Here is a 15852-nt window from a genome sequence, read left to right on the forward strand (position 1 = left end):
AAGTTCTTCATTATGTTGTATATGTAAATACACAGTGCTACACTTAAGACAACAATGTGTTAGGAGGACAGCAGTGGGGTGAAGCGCATTGCTGACAATTCCTGTAGGTGACCATCTGAAAAGTGTCCCACTGTGTTCTCTGTCCTTTCTTTTTCCAACATGTAGTGTATTTCTGTCAGAAGCTGCTTCTCAAATGTGGCATTTTCCTACCCAAGGCTTTACGGTTTCCCCCTAGGAAAAGAGGCTTGGAAAGATAAGGTGCAAGGCAGCAGTGGTGCTGGGCAGTGTTTATTGGGCCAGGACCCTACACAGCCCCTGGGGGACGTGGTTGCTGCTGCCCTGAATGCCAGGGCGGGGGGAAAGAAAAAGCCTCCTAGAAAATTTCTACAATAAATAGATAAAGCAGCATGGTTTGGACTGCTGTGGGCAGAGCTGCTGGCCCAGCACGGCCTGCAAAGCCGAAGCACGTGGCCGGGAGGGGCTGGGTGCACCAAGAGGCCACCCGGCTGCAGGATGCTCTGCCAGCACTCCTCACCCCTGCTCTCTTGGCTGCTTTCTCTTCCCCAATAAAACAAGGCTTGTGCAATGAGTGTCTGTATTCCCTGCTGCTTCTGATCCTGCTGGATGATTTTTGGAGGTGGCTGAGCTCCAGGATGCCACTGGGCACTGGTGGTGTGGGATGCAGTGGGTTTGTGGGCTCTGCACGGGAGCTCTGCAGGGCTGGAGCCTGGAGACAGGATTCCCGACCTTGCAAGAGGGGATCGCTGCTCACAACCAGGGAAAGTGTGTATTTTTAGGCTGACCCTCCTGGACAGCCCCTACCACACACCCTGCCCAGCCTTCACCCTGCCTTGTCCCTCCCTGCTCCAAATTTGGGGTGGCCAGGCTGGGTACTCCCGGAGGACGCTGGAGCAGCTCAGGGCTGGGTGCTGCAGTGACCCAACTGAAACCCACCGAGGCTGGGGGGCAGTTTCTGACTCCCCCAGGCTCTGGAGAAGCACTTCATTTCTCTCTGCTGCGCTTGAGTGCAGGGGATGTTGCTGGAGGTGCCAGCAGAGACACAGGCGGCCCCTCCCTCACTCGGGGCTGTCCAAGGCCGGTGCTCCCGGCCGTGCCGGGGGGGGAGCTGGGGAGCAAAGCAAGATGCCAAGGCACACATGGGGGGGTCACAGGGGCTGAGCCGGTGCATTCCCAGCCCCGGCTCACGCCCGGGAGAGGCGCACGGGGTAGGTGACCATGTTGAAGCTGTCCCAGGCAAAGAGCTGCCGCTCGGAGGGGTTGTAGTCCAGCATGCTGAGGTAGCGGAAGCGGTTCTCGAAGGGAATGCTCAGGGCCCGGCTGGCGCCCGTGGCCGTGTCGTAGGCGAAGTTGATGGTGGCATTGGGGGCCGAGTAGCTGCTGACGGTGTAGAGGGTGCCGCAGATGAGGAAGGAGTTGGCCACCCCTCGCTTGCGGATATTGGTCTCCCAGGTCCGGCGGATCTCCAGCGTCTCGGGGTCCAGCTTGGAGAGGACGATGGCCCCCCGGGCGCTCTCGGTGCTGTAGATCACCCAGAGCCCCGTCTCATCCACCGCCAGGTCGATGTCGGTGTAGCCGCCCCAGGCGTAGGGGTACTGCCCGTGGTAGCCGGCGCCGGGGATCTCCCTCTCGGCCGTCACGGTCTCTCCCCGCAGGTCGTAGCGGGCCACGGAGCGGGAGTGGCGGGGCTGGAAGAAGAGCCCGCCGCGGTAGACGACGGCCCCCGTGCTCTCCAGGGGCCGCGGCAGGATGTGCACCTTGGCGGGGTAGCCCCGGGCCAGCTGCTCGGCCTCCTCGTACTGGAAGAGCTGCCGCACCTCGGTGCCCACCGCGTCCACGCGCCACGTGGTGTCCCGCGTGAAGGGGGGCACGGGCTCGGGATCCTTCATCCACACGCCGTACTTCCCGGCGATGGAGTCCGCCCGGCCGAACACCACGGGCTCCCCCACCCACACGAGCTCTCCGCAGCCTGCTCAGGACAGGACGGGAGAGAGGGGGGTCACCGCGGGCCCCTCGGCGGGGCCGGGCGGTACCCGGAGCTGGGGGGTGGGGGGTACCTGAGTCCGCGCCCCCCGGGCGGCCGAGCGCCGTCTCCTCCAGCAGCCGGGACACGGGAACCTCCGTCCGCTCCGACTGCAGCTCCTGGAAGGTGAGAGGCTGCGGATCCCAGCGGGGCGCTGCAGTTTGATCAGCACAGTGTGAGCAGGGGCTGGGCCAGCCCCCGGCACTGCCCTGCCTGCCCCCGCCGCCCTCGGGGCTCCCTGCCCGACCGCTGCCTCCCGGAATGCCGGTGTCTCCTCGGTCAGGAGCCTGGTGCCCCATCCCACTGCAGCAGGGCACATCTGTTGCCCCCCCTCCCCTCCCCTCCAAGAGTATGGTTTAATTTTCCTTCGGGGAAACTCCTAAACCTCCCTAGACTAGCGCCCCGTGTCCCCGCTCTGCTCCAGGGCAGGTGATGGGATGAGGAAGTCTCTGGCTGACAGCGCTGCTTTAGTGAGGGGGTGTGGTACGGTGGCTGCGACCCCCGGTAGGGCTGAGCCCACCAGGGTCCCCAAGAGTGGAGAGCAGCAGTGGGTACCCCACATGGGGGGCTGCAAAGGGACTTGCCCAGCGTCCTGGGGAGGCCCTGGAGCAGAGCCAGTGGCACGGCCGCCCGGGGGTCCCGGCCCCGGCACTTACCCTTGCCGGGGGCGCGCAGGGTGTCACGGCCGGGCCCGTCCCTGCCGGGGGGGCAGCGGGCGGCCCTCAGCCGGGTGATCTCCTGGGCGCTGCTCTCCAGCCGCCTGCCCAGCTCCTCTTTCTCCCGCTCCAGCCGCCCCTTCTCCTCCTCCAGCCGGGCTTTGGCCCGCAGCAGCTCCCCGTACGCAGTCTCCAGCCGGGCGGCCGCGGCCACTTGCTGGGGCTCCCGAGCCCCCCCGGGCCCCGAGCCCCCCATTGCCCGCTCCCGGCTCTCCAGCCGGCTCAGGCGGGCGGCGAGCGCGACCAGCTCTGCCCGCAGCTCGGGCACGCCGCCGGCAGCCTCAGGGCAGGCGGCATCGACGGGGCTGGCCACCGTGAAGGAGTAGGTGCAGTGCCCGGCGCCGTCGGGGGCGCGGTGCAGGAACGCGGTGTCGGCGCGGCCGCGCAGGGCCAGGGACCCCCAGATCAGCATCCACAACCCCAGCATGGCCCCGCCACTCTGCGCTCGCCGGGCACCGCCGCCCGCATTTATAGGGGAGAGGGTCGGGGCGGCGGGGGGCGGGCGAGCAGGAACCTTCCAGATGCCTGCGGCGGCACCGGCACTGCCCCCGCCGCCTACCCGGGGCGGCTGGCCGGGCTCGGCGGCCGCGGGGCCGTGTGCCAGGGGTGACGGCGGGGGCGAGGCGGGCGGACCTGCCCCCGCCGCGGGCGGGGAGGATCCGCCGGGCCCGGATCCGAAGCCCGCGGGGGCCGCGCGGGGATGGGAACGGGAACGGGGCCGAAGGAGCCGGGCACGGCCCCGCCCCCTTCGATCACAGCCCCGCCTCCTCCCGGCGCGGCCCCGCCCCGTTCCAGCAAGCTCCGCCCCGGAGCGCGGGCCCGCCCCCTCTGCAGACCCCGCCTCTTCCCTCGCCCCGCCCATACATCAGTAGCTCGGCGCTCAGTGCGGCGGGTGGAGTGTCGAGCTGGTCGATGTGACAGTGGACCCTCCGCCGCACCGGCCATTTCCCGCCGGCCCGGCCCGGAGCTGAGCGCGGTCACTGCTCCGCTCCTGTCTTGTCTTGTCCTGTCCTGTCTGCTTCCCTCCTGTCCTGTCTGCTTCCCTGCTGTCCCTTCCTCTCCACCCCTCCGGGCCCGCCGGTGCGGGTGACCCGGCCGCTCCCCGCTGCCTCCTCCAAGCATCCCCAGCCCGGCCATGCCGCCCAAATTCAAGCGGCACCTGAACGACGACGAGGTGACGGGCTCGGTGAAGAGCGAGCGGGTGAGTGCCGCCCCTGCGCGGTCGCGGCGGGCGGGTGCTGCCCGCGGGGTGCCCCGGTGCGGGTCCCTGGGCCGGGGTCCCTGTGCTGCCGCAGCCCTTCGGGGCCCGGAGCCCGAACCGCTGTGACAGCGGCGTTCGGTCAGTGAGGGGCTGTGCGAGCATCACAGCCGACCTGCGGGTTGTGAAACCAGCCACTTCAGGGGGAAAGGCTGCCCTGAGAACCTGTTGTAGTTCCTTTGCTCCATGTCTGTGGCTGTGAGACCTCGCTGTGCTCCGTTCTCCTGCCGCCCTGCAGGGCTTGGCATGGGCATGTCCTGGCTCTTGTGTCTCGCAGCTGGCCAGGGAACTCGTGTGAAGTCGCCCTGTGCTTTACAGCTGAGTTCTTCCCCTGGTGCCAAGGTCCTCTGACGTTTCAGGCAGTGGATACAGGTCACAGTGGTGCAGTTGCCTGTGTTAGTCAAAGCGGGTTTAACCTGATGTGTTTGTCCTGGGGTCACACTGTGCTAAAACTCAGCTTAGACCGTGGTCTTAAGTGCTGCTGCAGCTCACAACAGCTGTCAGTGAGACGAGGATCCCGAGTTCCAAGAGCACTTTGCTCATCCTTGCGGGAAGCAATGGCTGGAACTATTGTGTGGTCTCACGGGTTGCTTAAGTTGATTGAGGAAATGTGGCAAGGATGGAAATGTAGGGGAGCTTTGAAATAAGATCATCAGGCTTGCGGGTGGGGGCCTGAATTTGTGCACAGGGGAAGCAGCAGCTGTTGGTACCTCAAGGACCACTGCTGTGTCCCTGGGCCCATGCCTTCAGTGTGTCATTTCCCCCTATCGACTATTTTTGACCCTGAGCAGATGTTTCAGGGAGCCCTGAGCTCAGTTTGTAAACCCTGTGCTGCCCTGATAGGAGAAACAAATTCTAGTAAACGTCTTTTTCCGAAACTGTCAGGCTTCTGTGGGATTGCTCTTAAAAATCAGCCTTTGGACCATCTAGTGGGATCAGCAAATCTGAGCAGAGCAGAGCTGTCAGACCACTCTGCTTCCCTGCCCGGGGAGCCCAATGTGTTTCCTTGTGCTTACACCTGCTCCTGTCAGATGGCTGGAGAAACCATGTCCTCCAAAGCCAGCGTGGATCTGACTTCCCGCATGGATGGGATGGCGCAAGGTGGCTGTGGGCGACACTGATGTGTTTGCTGGCAGGGCTGGGGACTGTCCCTTGAGCAGAGAGGGCCTTCCTGCAGGCAGAGGCTGCTGATTGCATCCTGAGAGCTGGAAATGTGTGTGACATGGTGGTTGCTTATTGTTTTTAATGTGTTTGCAGAGGAACCTGTTGGAGGAAGACTCAGATGAAGAGGAAGACTTTTTCTTGTGAGTTCCTGAACGGCTGCTGTAGGGAATGCAATGTCCTGCCTGCCTGCAGCTCTGGGACTGGGAATCAAAACCTTTGATTCCTTTGGGATGATCTCCCAGAGCCTTGGCATTGAGTATGAATTAAGTCTTAATAGGTGTGACCTTTTGTAAGGTGGGGTGTCCCACCTATCCTCAGACATGGGAGGGACTCATGGGAGCTATGAAAACAATCCTTCATCCACAAGGCGTTGATTCTCTCTTTTGTATCTTTTGAGTCTCGTTTAAAAACATGTTTTCATTGTATCCTCCATCCTGACTGATCTTTTCTGCCTGCAGGAGGGGGCCTTCTGGACCCAGGTTTGGACCCAGGAATGACAAGATCAGGCAGTAAGTTGTTGTTCCTCAGTGTCACCCAGATAGTAATTTATTTTAGTGCTGTGAGCCCCTGCTGCTGTCTTACCAAAGTATTTCTGTGTAGTTCTTAGCAGGAATGTTCCTTGCACCTGCTTTCTTCTAATTGTTATGTCCTACCCTATGTGCCCACAGCTGAAGGAAATCTGAGATTTGATGCAAGGTGTCAAGAAGTTGAGTGCTGACAGAGAAAAAGGGATAAGATTATATCACAGTAGTTTAGTGGAGTTTCTGAAGCCCTTGCTGGGTTGTGGTGGTGAGCTGTTCCATGCTTTTGTGAGGCTCTTTTTCTAGAGCCCTGAACTTTAGCCTTCACTAGCACAACATTTTATTGTTTTGTGGCTTTTTTCCTTCATCCTGTAACACACTCCTCAACATTTCAGGAAAGCAGTTGGGCAGGAACACACCAGCACTGGGTTTTTTGGGCAGCAGCTGGTCCTCTGGCCTCTTCCCCAGATAAAAACCTGATAGAGGTGACCTGGAGATGAGCAGTGACTCAGTGGAGTCAAGGCAGCTGGAAAACAGGAAACCATTACAGGAGGAGGATTAGGGCAAGAAGGAAGGAGTGAACACTCTGGATCCTCCTCCCACGGAGTCATTTCATGGATGATGCTTGTTCAGGGCTCCAGTTTTCCCTGCCCTTTCCTGTGAGGGATGTGGTGATGGTACTTAATTAAAAGTGGGAGGATTCTCTCATCCCCCTGGTTTGTGTTGCCCTGTTTCCTTTGCTGGTCTCTGTGGAGCCAGAACAGAGCTCTGTGTGGGGCCTTATGACTGGGCTGTTCAGACTGGGTCTTGTTTGCAGCCTGAGTGTGGCTCTTCGTGAGGGATGTTTTCCATGCCAGGAAGATGCCAGTGCAGCTCTGGGATGACTCACTGCCAGTGTCAGCATCAGGCAGTGCCTGTCTGTGTGCCTGCTCGCCACGTTACCTGCAGGGGCAAAGGGCACTCGAGATACATGACAGGCAGTGGGAAGGTCACTGTGCCCTGAGTTTTCAGGGCTCTGTCTTCCCTCCTGCGTGGGAGGAGACTGTTGGTAGAGGTGAAGTGATCCTTGGAATAAGCCAGAGTGCATAAAACCTGCCTTCTAGGGCACAGCCAGGCTGATTGGGAGTAAATGAAGTAGAGAGGGGATAATGTTTGCCCCTTCATCCTCCTCTGCTGGACAGGAATTGCAGTATCTTCTGCCTTCCCTGTGTGGTGGGGAAAAACAGGAGCTCTTCTCTTCCCACGATCTTGGCCTGGCAGGCAGGAGTGTGGGCTTAGGTAGAGGATGGCACTGCACCTGTGGAGGGGAAGGAAAACGAAAGAGGTGTTCAGCCAGGAACTGGTGGGTCCAGAGGTGTGATGTGACTCATGCCCAACACCCCTGAGATTTGCCCGCTGCCAGAGATTGCTTGGATAGTGGAATGAAATATGTCCCTTGGGGTAGCAAGTGGCTACATCTGTCCAGTATCTAGAACATCTGTTATAGAACAGTGTTTATTTTCTGCTCTCATCAACGCTGACTGCTTTGTTTAATAAGCACTTGTGCCATGCACTCATCACTTCTCGTCGTGGAGCTCATTATTACGTTTCTGATCTTGTGCCGATGAATCGATGCCTGGTCTCTTAGTGAGCCAGTTTTCTCTGGTTTCAACAGAGAAAGGGTTGGGCAGCTGCTGAAAAACTAAAAGCAAAAGACATTTTAAGGAGGAATTTGAGCATTCGGAGAGCTGAGGCATAGCTGGGCAAAGCTAGAGAGGCTGTAGCTGTACAGGGCTGGAGGATCAAGGTGTGAAGACAGGCATAAAAGGAAACTGGATGGAGGACTGGGGAGAGGAAGAAGTGATGGGAGCAAAGGTGTGGAACATGCTGAATGTGAGGGTCAAGGCTGGAAATTTTTTCTAGTTGGCAGTAAAGGGTCTTGAGTCAGGGTGGAGTTTGGTGGCAGAGACCCTCGAGGCTGGCTCAGCTGTGGGGAACACTGCAAACTTCGGAGGGGAAAGTGGTGAATTACAGTCGGCAACAGTGGCAGGAGGAAGTGTCAGTCCCCTCCATGCTGTGTTTCCTCCTGATGTGTCTGGAAACTGCTTGGTTAGGGTGGACTCTCCTCTGGTAACTGAGAGGCCACATGGGGTCCCTTGGGCTCCCTCTGAGACCTCCCATCCCCGGGGTGGGCCAGAACTGAAAGGCAGCTTTTAATAGGCTTTTATCCTTTTCCCCAAAGTTACCAAGAACAGGTTAGGGAAAGCTGAACTCCTTTCTTTGCCTTTCCTGAATATGTGTGTGTGAGAGCTCTTAGTGCCTTTTCAGGGGAAAGTGGGGTGTTCATCTTCCACCTGCATTTCTTTTATTTAGAACAATAGCATCTAATCACAGGCCATCTTTTCAAAAGCACCACTAAAATCACCCCCTTTTCTGCACTGCTTGACCTGTTTCATTGCTGATGTTTGTGCTCTCTGGAGACTGTGCTGTTGGATTCAGGTTCAGCACACTGCTGAGGTATCCCAGGAGCCAGGTCTTGGTCCCTGTGATTCCCTTGTTGTTCTGCTGGGGGTGACCAGCATCCCTGGCCCCAGGCCTCGGCTTTGGTGGCTCTGTCTTTCTGCAGGCCCTGAGGAAGGGGAGAGTTTGAGGAATGGTTTGAAGGCAAGAGTTGACAGCAGCTTCCCAGGGCCTGGCTGTTCATGGGAGGTGGCTGGTTGTGCAGTGGGCCCCAGCCACAGTGGAGGCTTTCATCTGGAGGTGATACCGAGACCATGTTTACGGGAATCATTGTTGGAAATAATCCTTTCCATGACTGAAAGGCTTCAGGGAAGCACAGACTGCTGTTTTCCTCACAGCTGGGACGAAGCAGCAACTTAAAGCCAGGGATTTGTGGAATAGTTGTGCTGATAGATACACTGTTGCTGAGCTGTGGCTCAGGCAGTTCTGTGCAGTGCTGGCCTCCTGCCTTTGTACCTTCCATCTGCCCTGGCTCTCCATCCTGTTCCCTCTTCCCTGGGTTACTGCCACAACGAGGGCTGTTTGGGAGTCATTTGCACCAAAACACACAGCACTGTTAATATGGCTGAGGTGGAAAACAGAAGTGTGTCATGCTGGCTGTAAACAGCCAGCCTGGAGACAAGCAGCAGCCTTGGGCAGCACATCCTGTGGCGTGTGTGCATGGCCTGTTCATGGCATCTGGAGAATGCAGTAGCACTGTTGTCAGCCCAACACCCTGACCAGCCCAGGGAGTTTTCAGTACCTAACCAGTATGGCCAAAATGGAAAGGCATATTCCTCCCACTCTGGTTCAGCAAAGCACAAGAAAAGAGGAGTCTAAACCAAGCTGAGCACTGTTGGGTCTCCTGTTGCTCTTACAGTGTCTGCCTGCTGTCCTTGTTAAAAGCATCATGTTTGCAGTTACTAGTAAGAAGGAGGGTCGTGGGAGACATTTTATGCTTTTGTCTTTCTCCCTTTCCTGGCAGGTATTTATTCTATTTTATTTCTCTTGGAAATCTGCCTGGAGTGAAGCACATGAAGTGTATGTGTCAAAAGCCAGTAGCTCCCCGACAGGAAATACGTTTTGAATTAGAGGATTCATTCCCTCTTGCCAAATAAAGCAAGAAAATATTTTCTTCTTGATTCTTCTTGAGTTTCCAGCCTCAAGCATGCCAAACTAGTGGGAATTTTTGAATTTGTTCTGATACTGCTGGGCTCGTGCATAGGCTGGGCATCTTTCAGCTCCCTCCTGTTTTTTGTTTTGTTGTTTTTTCCCAGGGTTCTCTTTTACATCAGATGCCAAAAGGTATTGATTGGGCTGCTCAAATGCATCTGTGTTCCATGGAAGGTCAAGACCTCAACATTTGTGGGAGTTTATAAGCCTTGATTTCTCTGTGCCTCCATTCTCCACTTGTGAAATGTTTTGTTGTCTTGGGGACAGTTAACAGCCAGCCTAGGGTTTGGGAAGGTAGCAAAGGCTCTTGGTGTTTTGCCAGCAGCTCAAGTGAGAAGGGAGGGGATGCTGAGGTGCAGCTTGGGCAGTAAGGGTCTGTGCTCCATAGGTCTCTCCCAAATGCTGGTATGCACCACAGCAGCTTGAAGTCAGCTTTGCCTCCAACACTTTGGGGTGTCCCAGGACTGCATCTCTCCAGGCTCTGACCTGTACTGGCAAGGATACAGGTGGTGTTGCATTGCTCTGCATGTTCCTGGATGCACCATGACCTTGTGTGCTCCCACTTGTTAGTTGTACCAGGATAACTTGGTTACAAATCCGCTGTAGGAGGAAATCTCTACTTTCAAGCCAGTAAATGATTTTAGAAACATTTACATACTGCAAATGTAGACTTCTGCCTGTGAAGCCGATGTTTAAGGCGTCAGAGGTTTTGCCAAGTTGGCTCATCTGGGGTAGCAGATGCTTCTGCTTTTCCTCTCTCACCCCAAGCTGGAGCTGCGTTGCTGGCGACTCCGAGCTGGGACTTGTGCCGAGGTAAGGAAACTCCTTTGCAGAACATGCCTCCTCCTCACCTGCTGTCCCAAGGATGGGCCAGGGGGCTTCGTGGGGTGGACCCTTTGCTCCACAGGGCACTGCCACGTGTTTCCCAGACAGCATCAGGCTGTGTCCTCAGCGCTACCTCCCGTGTTTTCCCAACGGTGGCAGCTGTGCCACTCACCTCATACCTTGTAAAACAAATCGTGGCTCAGAACAGGCTCCTGGGCAGGTTCCTCCTGAGAGGTGTTTAGGGATTATCCATGCCTTTCCCCTCCAGATAAGGAACTCCATCACTGTGGAAGGCGGGAACTGCTGCAACACGGTGTAGGTGGGTTCAAGAGAGATGCTGCTCCCACGGACTCTGTGATGCAGCACATGGAGGGCAGGTTCCTTTCTGGTGCTGTCCTAAACAAAGCAATTTTTTATGTGTGCTGCTGGAGTCCAGCATGTGCCATAATAAGCCTGTTGACTCAGAAACTGGCTTCAGAGGGGTTGCCTGGGCCGCAGTGCAGTGGTGCTACAGAGCTCGACCTGAAAGGCTAAGATGGGAAACCCCATCATATTCAAAAATCTGGAGCTCTTCCTAGAGCTTTCTGGGGAGAAAACAGCCTTTTAATGATTCTTCTTGCCTGCTTTTGGAACAGTAGATAAATGTGAGCAAGGCATGTGCTTTTCCATTGTGACCACTATTGCTTGTTGCAGCTGCTCCTCGTGGGCACAAGTGTGTGCTCAGTAAGAGGCAGGCAGCTGGGGGGGAGGCAGGAGAAATGGGTCAGTGTGAACCTATGCCTCTAATTATTTAATTAGAAGCATGGGGTCTAGGACAGAGCTCTGTTCCTGGTTCTGCAGTGCCCCATTGACTGGCCTTGAGCCAGTTGCTCCCAGTCTGTCTTGGCCGCAGTTTCCCAGGCCATGGGGGAGGATCTGCTGTTCCTGTCATTCCAAGTGCTCTGAGCTTAGGGTAAGGTGGAGAGCTGCTGAAGTGGCCCATTTGTGCTGCATATTTAGGTACTGCTGGATGCATTTCAGTATGTTTAAAGTGCTTAAATGTTTTTAATCCAGGCAACCTAAGCCATCAAACCTAAGATTGCTGCAGAGTGAGTGACCTGGAGCTATTTCTGTTTTGTTGCCCTGTGTGTAGTGTTGCCTCCAAGATCCTGCTGTTGCCATTGACTTTTTGGGAACAGTATGTCTCAAACAATGTCTTGTATCCCCAGGGCCTCAAGGAAATTCTTATTTCTATCTCCAGGAAAATAAAAGTGTATTAGCTCCAAAATACAAACCAGAATGTAGCAGTATTTTTCCACCAGGAAAATTCTTCTCTCTTGCCAGTGTGTTTTTGTTTTTTTTTTTCCTGGAGTGAATAAATACATTTTTAATAACCCTCCGGGTGTGATTTAGGCTACTGTTCACTGAAGTGACTACCCACAGAGTTGCATAACCTGTGAGAAGATGAATTATAGCTTGGTTTAGTTCATGTCAGCCATTCCTTTGCTGTCCACTTGATGCCCCTGGCAGAGTGGGTTTAATTTAGTAATTCATTTTCCAGAGAGGGGAGTGCACCTTGATTTGATTTCACCCCAAGGTATCGAGCAAAGGTGTGGTGTGAGGTTCTGTGAAATGTAGAAAGATAATGTGGGGGGTTTATACTTTTTTCCCCCTTTGTGAGCTCTTCTGCAGCAGAGGTGCCCACCAACAGCAATTAGTGCCTTTTCATACTGTGTGTTACAGAGGGTTACCCCTTCTGCTGACTTCCTAGCGTTCTCTCTGAGCCCCTTGTGTTCCCTGGCCCTTCCTGAGATTGCTGGAGACTCACCCCATGCCTCTGGCTTCCTCAGCATCCCACTGACCTCTCTCCACTGTTGTGCCCTTTGGTTTTTGTGGGTGAGCTCTGGGCAGCTCTGAGCTGTGATGCTCAGCCTGTGGTGCTCAGTTCTGCCCCTCTGTGCTCTGCCCCAGTGTCCAGAACCAGGTGGACGAGGTCATCGATGTCATGCAGGAGAACATCACAAAGGTGATCGAGAGAGGCGAGCGGCTGGATGACCTGCAGGATAAATCAGGTGCGATCCCAAATGCAGCTCTGCTGGCCTCTTCCCCACCTCTTTGCCTGGTTGCTGGGCCAGGTTACCTGGTTCAGTTCAGAAAGCACCTAATGACAGACCTGGGCTTGTATTGCTGTCCCTTTTGGGAGTGGTGTTTCCCAGCCTTGGGCTGCAGATCAGACTTTCTGCCAACATTCTTTCCACCTTCACCTTCTGCTGCCCTGTGCAGAGGTGTTAGTTTGGGGGCATCTGTGTGCTGTGATCTAGTAGGTCCTTCAAGCAAAGGCAGATTGGTCTGTCTCCTGGCACTGTCCACTGGCTTGCAGAGCAAATTCAGTATGACTTGTCTTGTGTGTGCTCTGGTGAAGGGCATCACACTGGCACCTGCTGGGGCTTTGGTGAATCACGCTGTGGTTGGGTCTCTTCCCCTAACACCGAGTTTATTACATAAAACTCAGTGGAGTTAGAAGGAGTGGGTGCTCTGACTGTGTGTGCACCACTGAATCACCTCTTTCCTTTCCTTTACTAGACAGTTTATCAGACAATGCAGCAGCTTTTAGCAAAAGAGCCAAGCACCTCCGGAGACAGATGTGGTGGCGAGACTGTAAGGTGAGCAAGAACGGGAACAGGCAGGGGTGGGCTTGTGGAAGGGTGGTTACCTGCCTGCTCCTGGGAGGGGATGGAGAAGCTCTGCTTTTCAGCTGAAAAGATGCTGGAAGGCAAAAGCACCCTTTTGGGTCAAAGCAGGTGCCCCAGGCACCCTGTGTAACATGCCTGTGTGCTCCCCTTGCAGATGAAGGCGATCATAGCGATGGTGGTGGTTATTCTCCTGCTCGTGATCATTGGTGAGTAGCTCCAGATCACCCCAGACATGTCTGAAATATTCATGGTGCTCCATGCTGGGCCACCATGGTGCTCTTGTCCCTGGGGGAGTGCACCTGAGCCACTCCATCAGGCCCCACTCACTCTGCCTTAAGCCATCCTAAGTGGTGCCTGTAGGCCACTCTGTGCCCCTTCTCTGCAAGGCTCAAACCGAGTCCTGCTGACTCTGACCAGAGAAAGCCAGCACTGCCCTGCCAACCTTGTATTGATCCAGGGTTGGCACTGACTGATGCCAAGGCTGGTGGGAGGAAATGGAAAAGTTTCAGACCAAAGCAATGTCTTCCAAAGGCATCTCCACATGTATCAGCCGTCTTGCAATGAGCCTGCTGTCTACAAACACTCTTCCCCTAAGCTGCTTAATTTTCATTAAGTAGCTGTTTTGGCTTTGCCATTGGTCCCTTCCTCTGCCCTTCCTGGAGCTCCCCAGAGCCGAGATGTCACTGGTTTTCCTACCAAACAGCTAATAATGACCAGAGTGTGTTTCTTCCAGCAGAAGTAATTCATCCCTCTGCAGAATGATGTGCTCCAGGGATCCAGGCAGCCCAGCATGGCAGCTCAGCCCTTCTGAGCCACTGGGTCTGGAGGGATTTCCTGCCACTGAAGTGGCCGGGGGCAGCTCTGCAACTGTCCATGTTCCTTCAGCAAAGCCCTCACGGCCTGTTGTCCTTCTGACACACAGCCTGCAGCAAGAGAGAGGCAGAGCTGGCAGCAGGGTGGAGAGAGAGAGAGACTGATGGAAAATCCCATCTGGTTTAATTTTGGGAAGCTGGAAGGAGATGAAGGTGGCAGGATATGTTGTCTAGTATGTGTGCAGGCAGCAGATTGCTTTAGCTTGAGGTTGGGAACACACTTCTGCTCGCAGCTGCTCAGTGTTTGTCTCTACAGAAACAGGGAGGGGGCTCCCTGGCAGGGCTGGGTGTTGCACAGGACGGTGTGTGGTGAGAGCTTGTTCCTTTGTGTTTTCCAGTACCCATAGTCCTGAAGTACCGTTCCTGACGGGGCAGCTGGAGGCTTCGCTGGAGCAGCCTCTGGGATGTCCCAACTGCCGTGTAATTTAAGTGAGATATCTGTATATAGCTTTGAAGTTGTTTTTCTCCCGGGAGCAAGGAGCAGGAGGAGGTGGCAAGAGGCCAGTTCTAAAGGAGTGTTTTAGGAACTGCCAAACAGCCCCTTTCCGGTCGAGTACCTGTTCCTCCCGTCAGACTTATTTTTTATAACAGAAGATTCGGATCCCAAATCGCCTGTTTTGGGGAACTCTGGGTCTCTGGTTTGGAGCTGGCTACTTGCCACTACAATCTATCTGTATATATGGTTGAGTTGTAATATTAATAATAATACTGTTCAAGAAGCTCCCTGCTGTGGAAGGCAGAGGGGACTCTGTCCTTTAATCAGAGAAAAAGAGGGGATAAATGTCTGAAGAGAAACATAGCAATATATTACAGGAAACTGGCTCTTCTGTGGAGAACTGCAAGGGTGTTGTTTCTCTTGTGTTAAAAAAAAAAAAAGAAAAGGAGAAAAAAAAGAAATTCTGTTTCACGATCCAGAAGACTTTCTGGTCCTGCCATGGGAATGCACAAGCTCAGTGTTTTCAGTATTGCTGCTTACAGCTGTGACTAAAGACATTCCAGTAAACCTATTTTTGACTGTACATGTGGAGTTTCTGCACGTCTGATAAAGTTTTTGGAGGACATTCAGGGCTCTCCACGGCCGGGAGTCCCTGGGAATGGGCCATTTCTGTGTTTTCTTAACCAAAAGCAAGAAGTGTGTGTAGAGCCCAGCAATAAGCACCATTATATACAGACACAGCAGGAGAAGAGCAACTCTCCTGAAACCAGTGCACAGGCAATGAGCTTACTTCATATTCAGAGCCCTTCCCTTGATGTTGTGGTCCCAGTCCCAATGCCAGCCCATTTTGCTTCCTTGTGATCCAGTGGGATTGGGGTTGTTCTCAGACATGTGCTGGGATGCTTTGGGAGCTGTAGGGGTCCCTGTGCTGGGATAAAAAGGAGCTGAACTCCTCCATCCATGGGTGGGACTGTGGGGTTTTGGCTGTCTCCAGCCTTGGTCTCAGGTGTTGGTGGCATTTCTGTCGGCCCTTTATTTTTGGGACCCTTGTTCTTTCAAGCCCTGAGCCTGTGACTGTAGCTGAGCTAAGATCAAGCTCTCCTGGTTCTCTCTTTGCTCTTTTTTGATGAAAGAAGAGTTGTCCTGCTTAGCACATGTTTGAAATCATACTGGAAAGGGGAAATGGTGCCCCAGAGAATTCCCAGTGCCGTGTCCTGGCTCCCCTTCTGAACCTGCCCCCAGGACCTTGTACACAGTTTCCACCTGAGTCGTGGTGCTGCCCCATGCAGGGAAGGGGATTAAGAGTGAGCACAGCAGGCTGGAGGGCTGGATGTGATTACAAGCTCTGTTTGCCCAGCTGGAATATAAACAGGGCTTTTCCCCTCTGTGAGCCCTGATCTCTCCAGGTGGGAACCAGAAAGCCAAGCTGGGTTTTTCCTCCTAAAGTACAGGCTGGTTTTAAGATCATGCACCCAGTGGAAGAGACAAAAATCATCCTGCCTGTGCCTTTGGCTACTCTCTGAGTGCAAGGGATCAAGAACGTGGATGAAGAAGGGACTGTGTCTGTCTGCAGGGGGCTGCAGATCTTGCTGAACTGTTGAGTACCATGTCCTGCCAACTGGGAAGCGAGTTAATTTACTCTTGCTGCTGGAGAGTCCTGCCAGTGCCTCTGCCTTTCTCTCTCGGCCTTTGCTGC

The 15852-nt window shown here is 54.9% G+C and overlaps 2 protein-coding genes across 2 annotated transcripts; one reads left to right on the forward strand and one right to left on the reverse strand.

Moving 5' to 3' along the window:
• Nucleotides 1-1087: 1087 nt before the first annotated feature.
• On the reverse strand, nucleotides 1088-3655 carry MYOC (myocilin). The gene is made up of 3 exons (XM_064664331.1): nucleotides 2698-3655; nucleotides 2076-2195; nucleotides 1088-1987 (listed from the first exon to the last, which is right to left on the reverse strand). The coding sequence occupies exons 1-3, from the start codon at nucleotides 3617-3619 to the stop codon at nucleotides 1203-1205; spliced, it is 1827 nt and encodes a 608-aa protein (XP_064520401.1). The 5' UTR covers nucleotides 3620-3655; the 3' UTR covers nucleotides 1088-1202.
• Nucleotides 3656-3758: 103 nt separating this feature from the next.
• On the forward strand, nucleotides 3759-14739 carry VAMP4 (vesicle associated membrane protein 4). Its single transcript, XM_064664335.1, has 7 exons — nucleotides 3759-3958; nucleotides 5273-5319; nucleotides 5638-5688; nucleotides 12127-12227; nucleotides 12739-12818; nucleotides 13003-13054; nucleotides 14059-14739. Exons 1-7 carry the CDS (start codon nucleotides 3893-3895, stop codon nucleotides 14085-14087), a joined length of 426 nt encoding a protein of 141 aa, XP_064520405.1. The 5' UTR covers nucleotides 3759-3892; the 3' UTR covers nucleotides 14088-14739.
• The last annotated feature ends 1113 nt before the right edge of the window (nucleotides 14740-15852 follow it).

The sequence above is a fragment of the Pseudopipra pipra genome, chromosome 9, assembly GCF_036250125.1.
Source record: "Pseudopipra pipra isolate bDixPip1 chromosome 9, bDixPip1.hap1, whole genome shotgun sequence".
NCBI classification, from domain to species: Eukaryota; Metazoa; Chordata; class Aves; order Passeriformes; family Pipridae; genus Pseudopipra; species Pseudopipra pipra.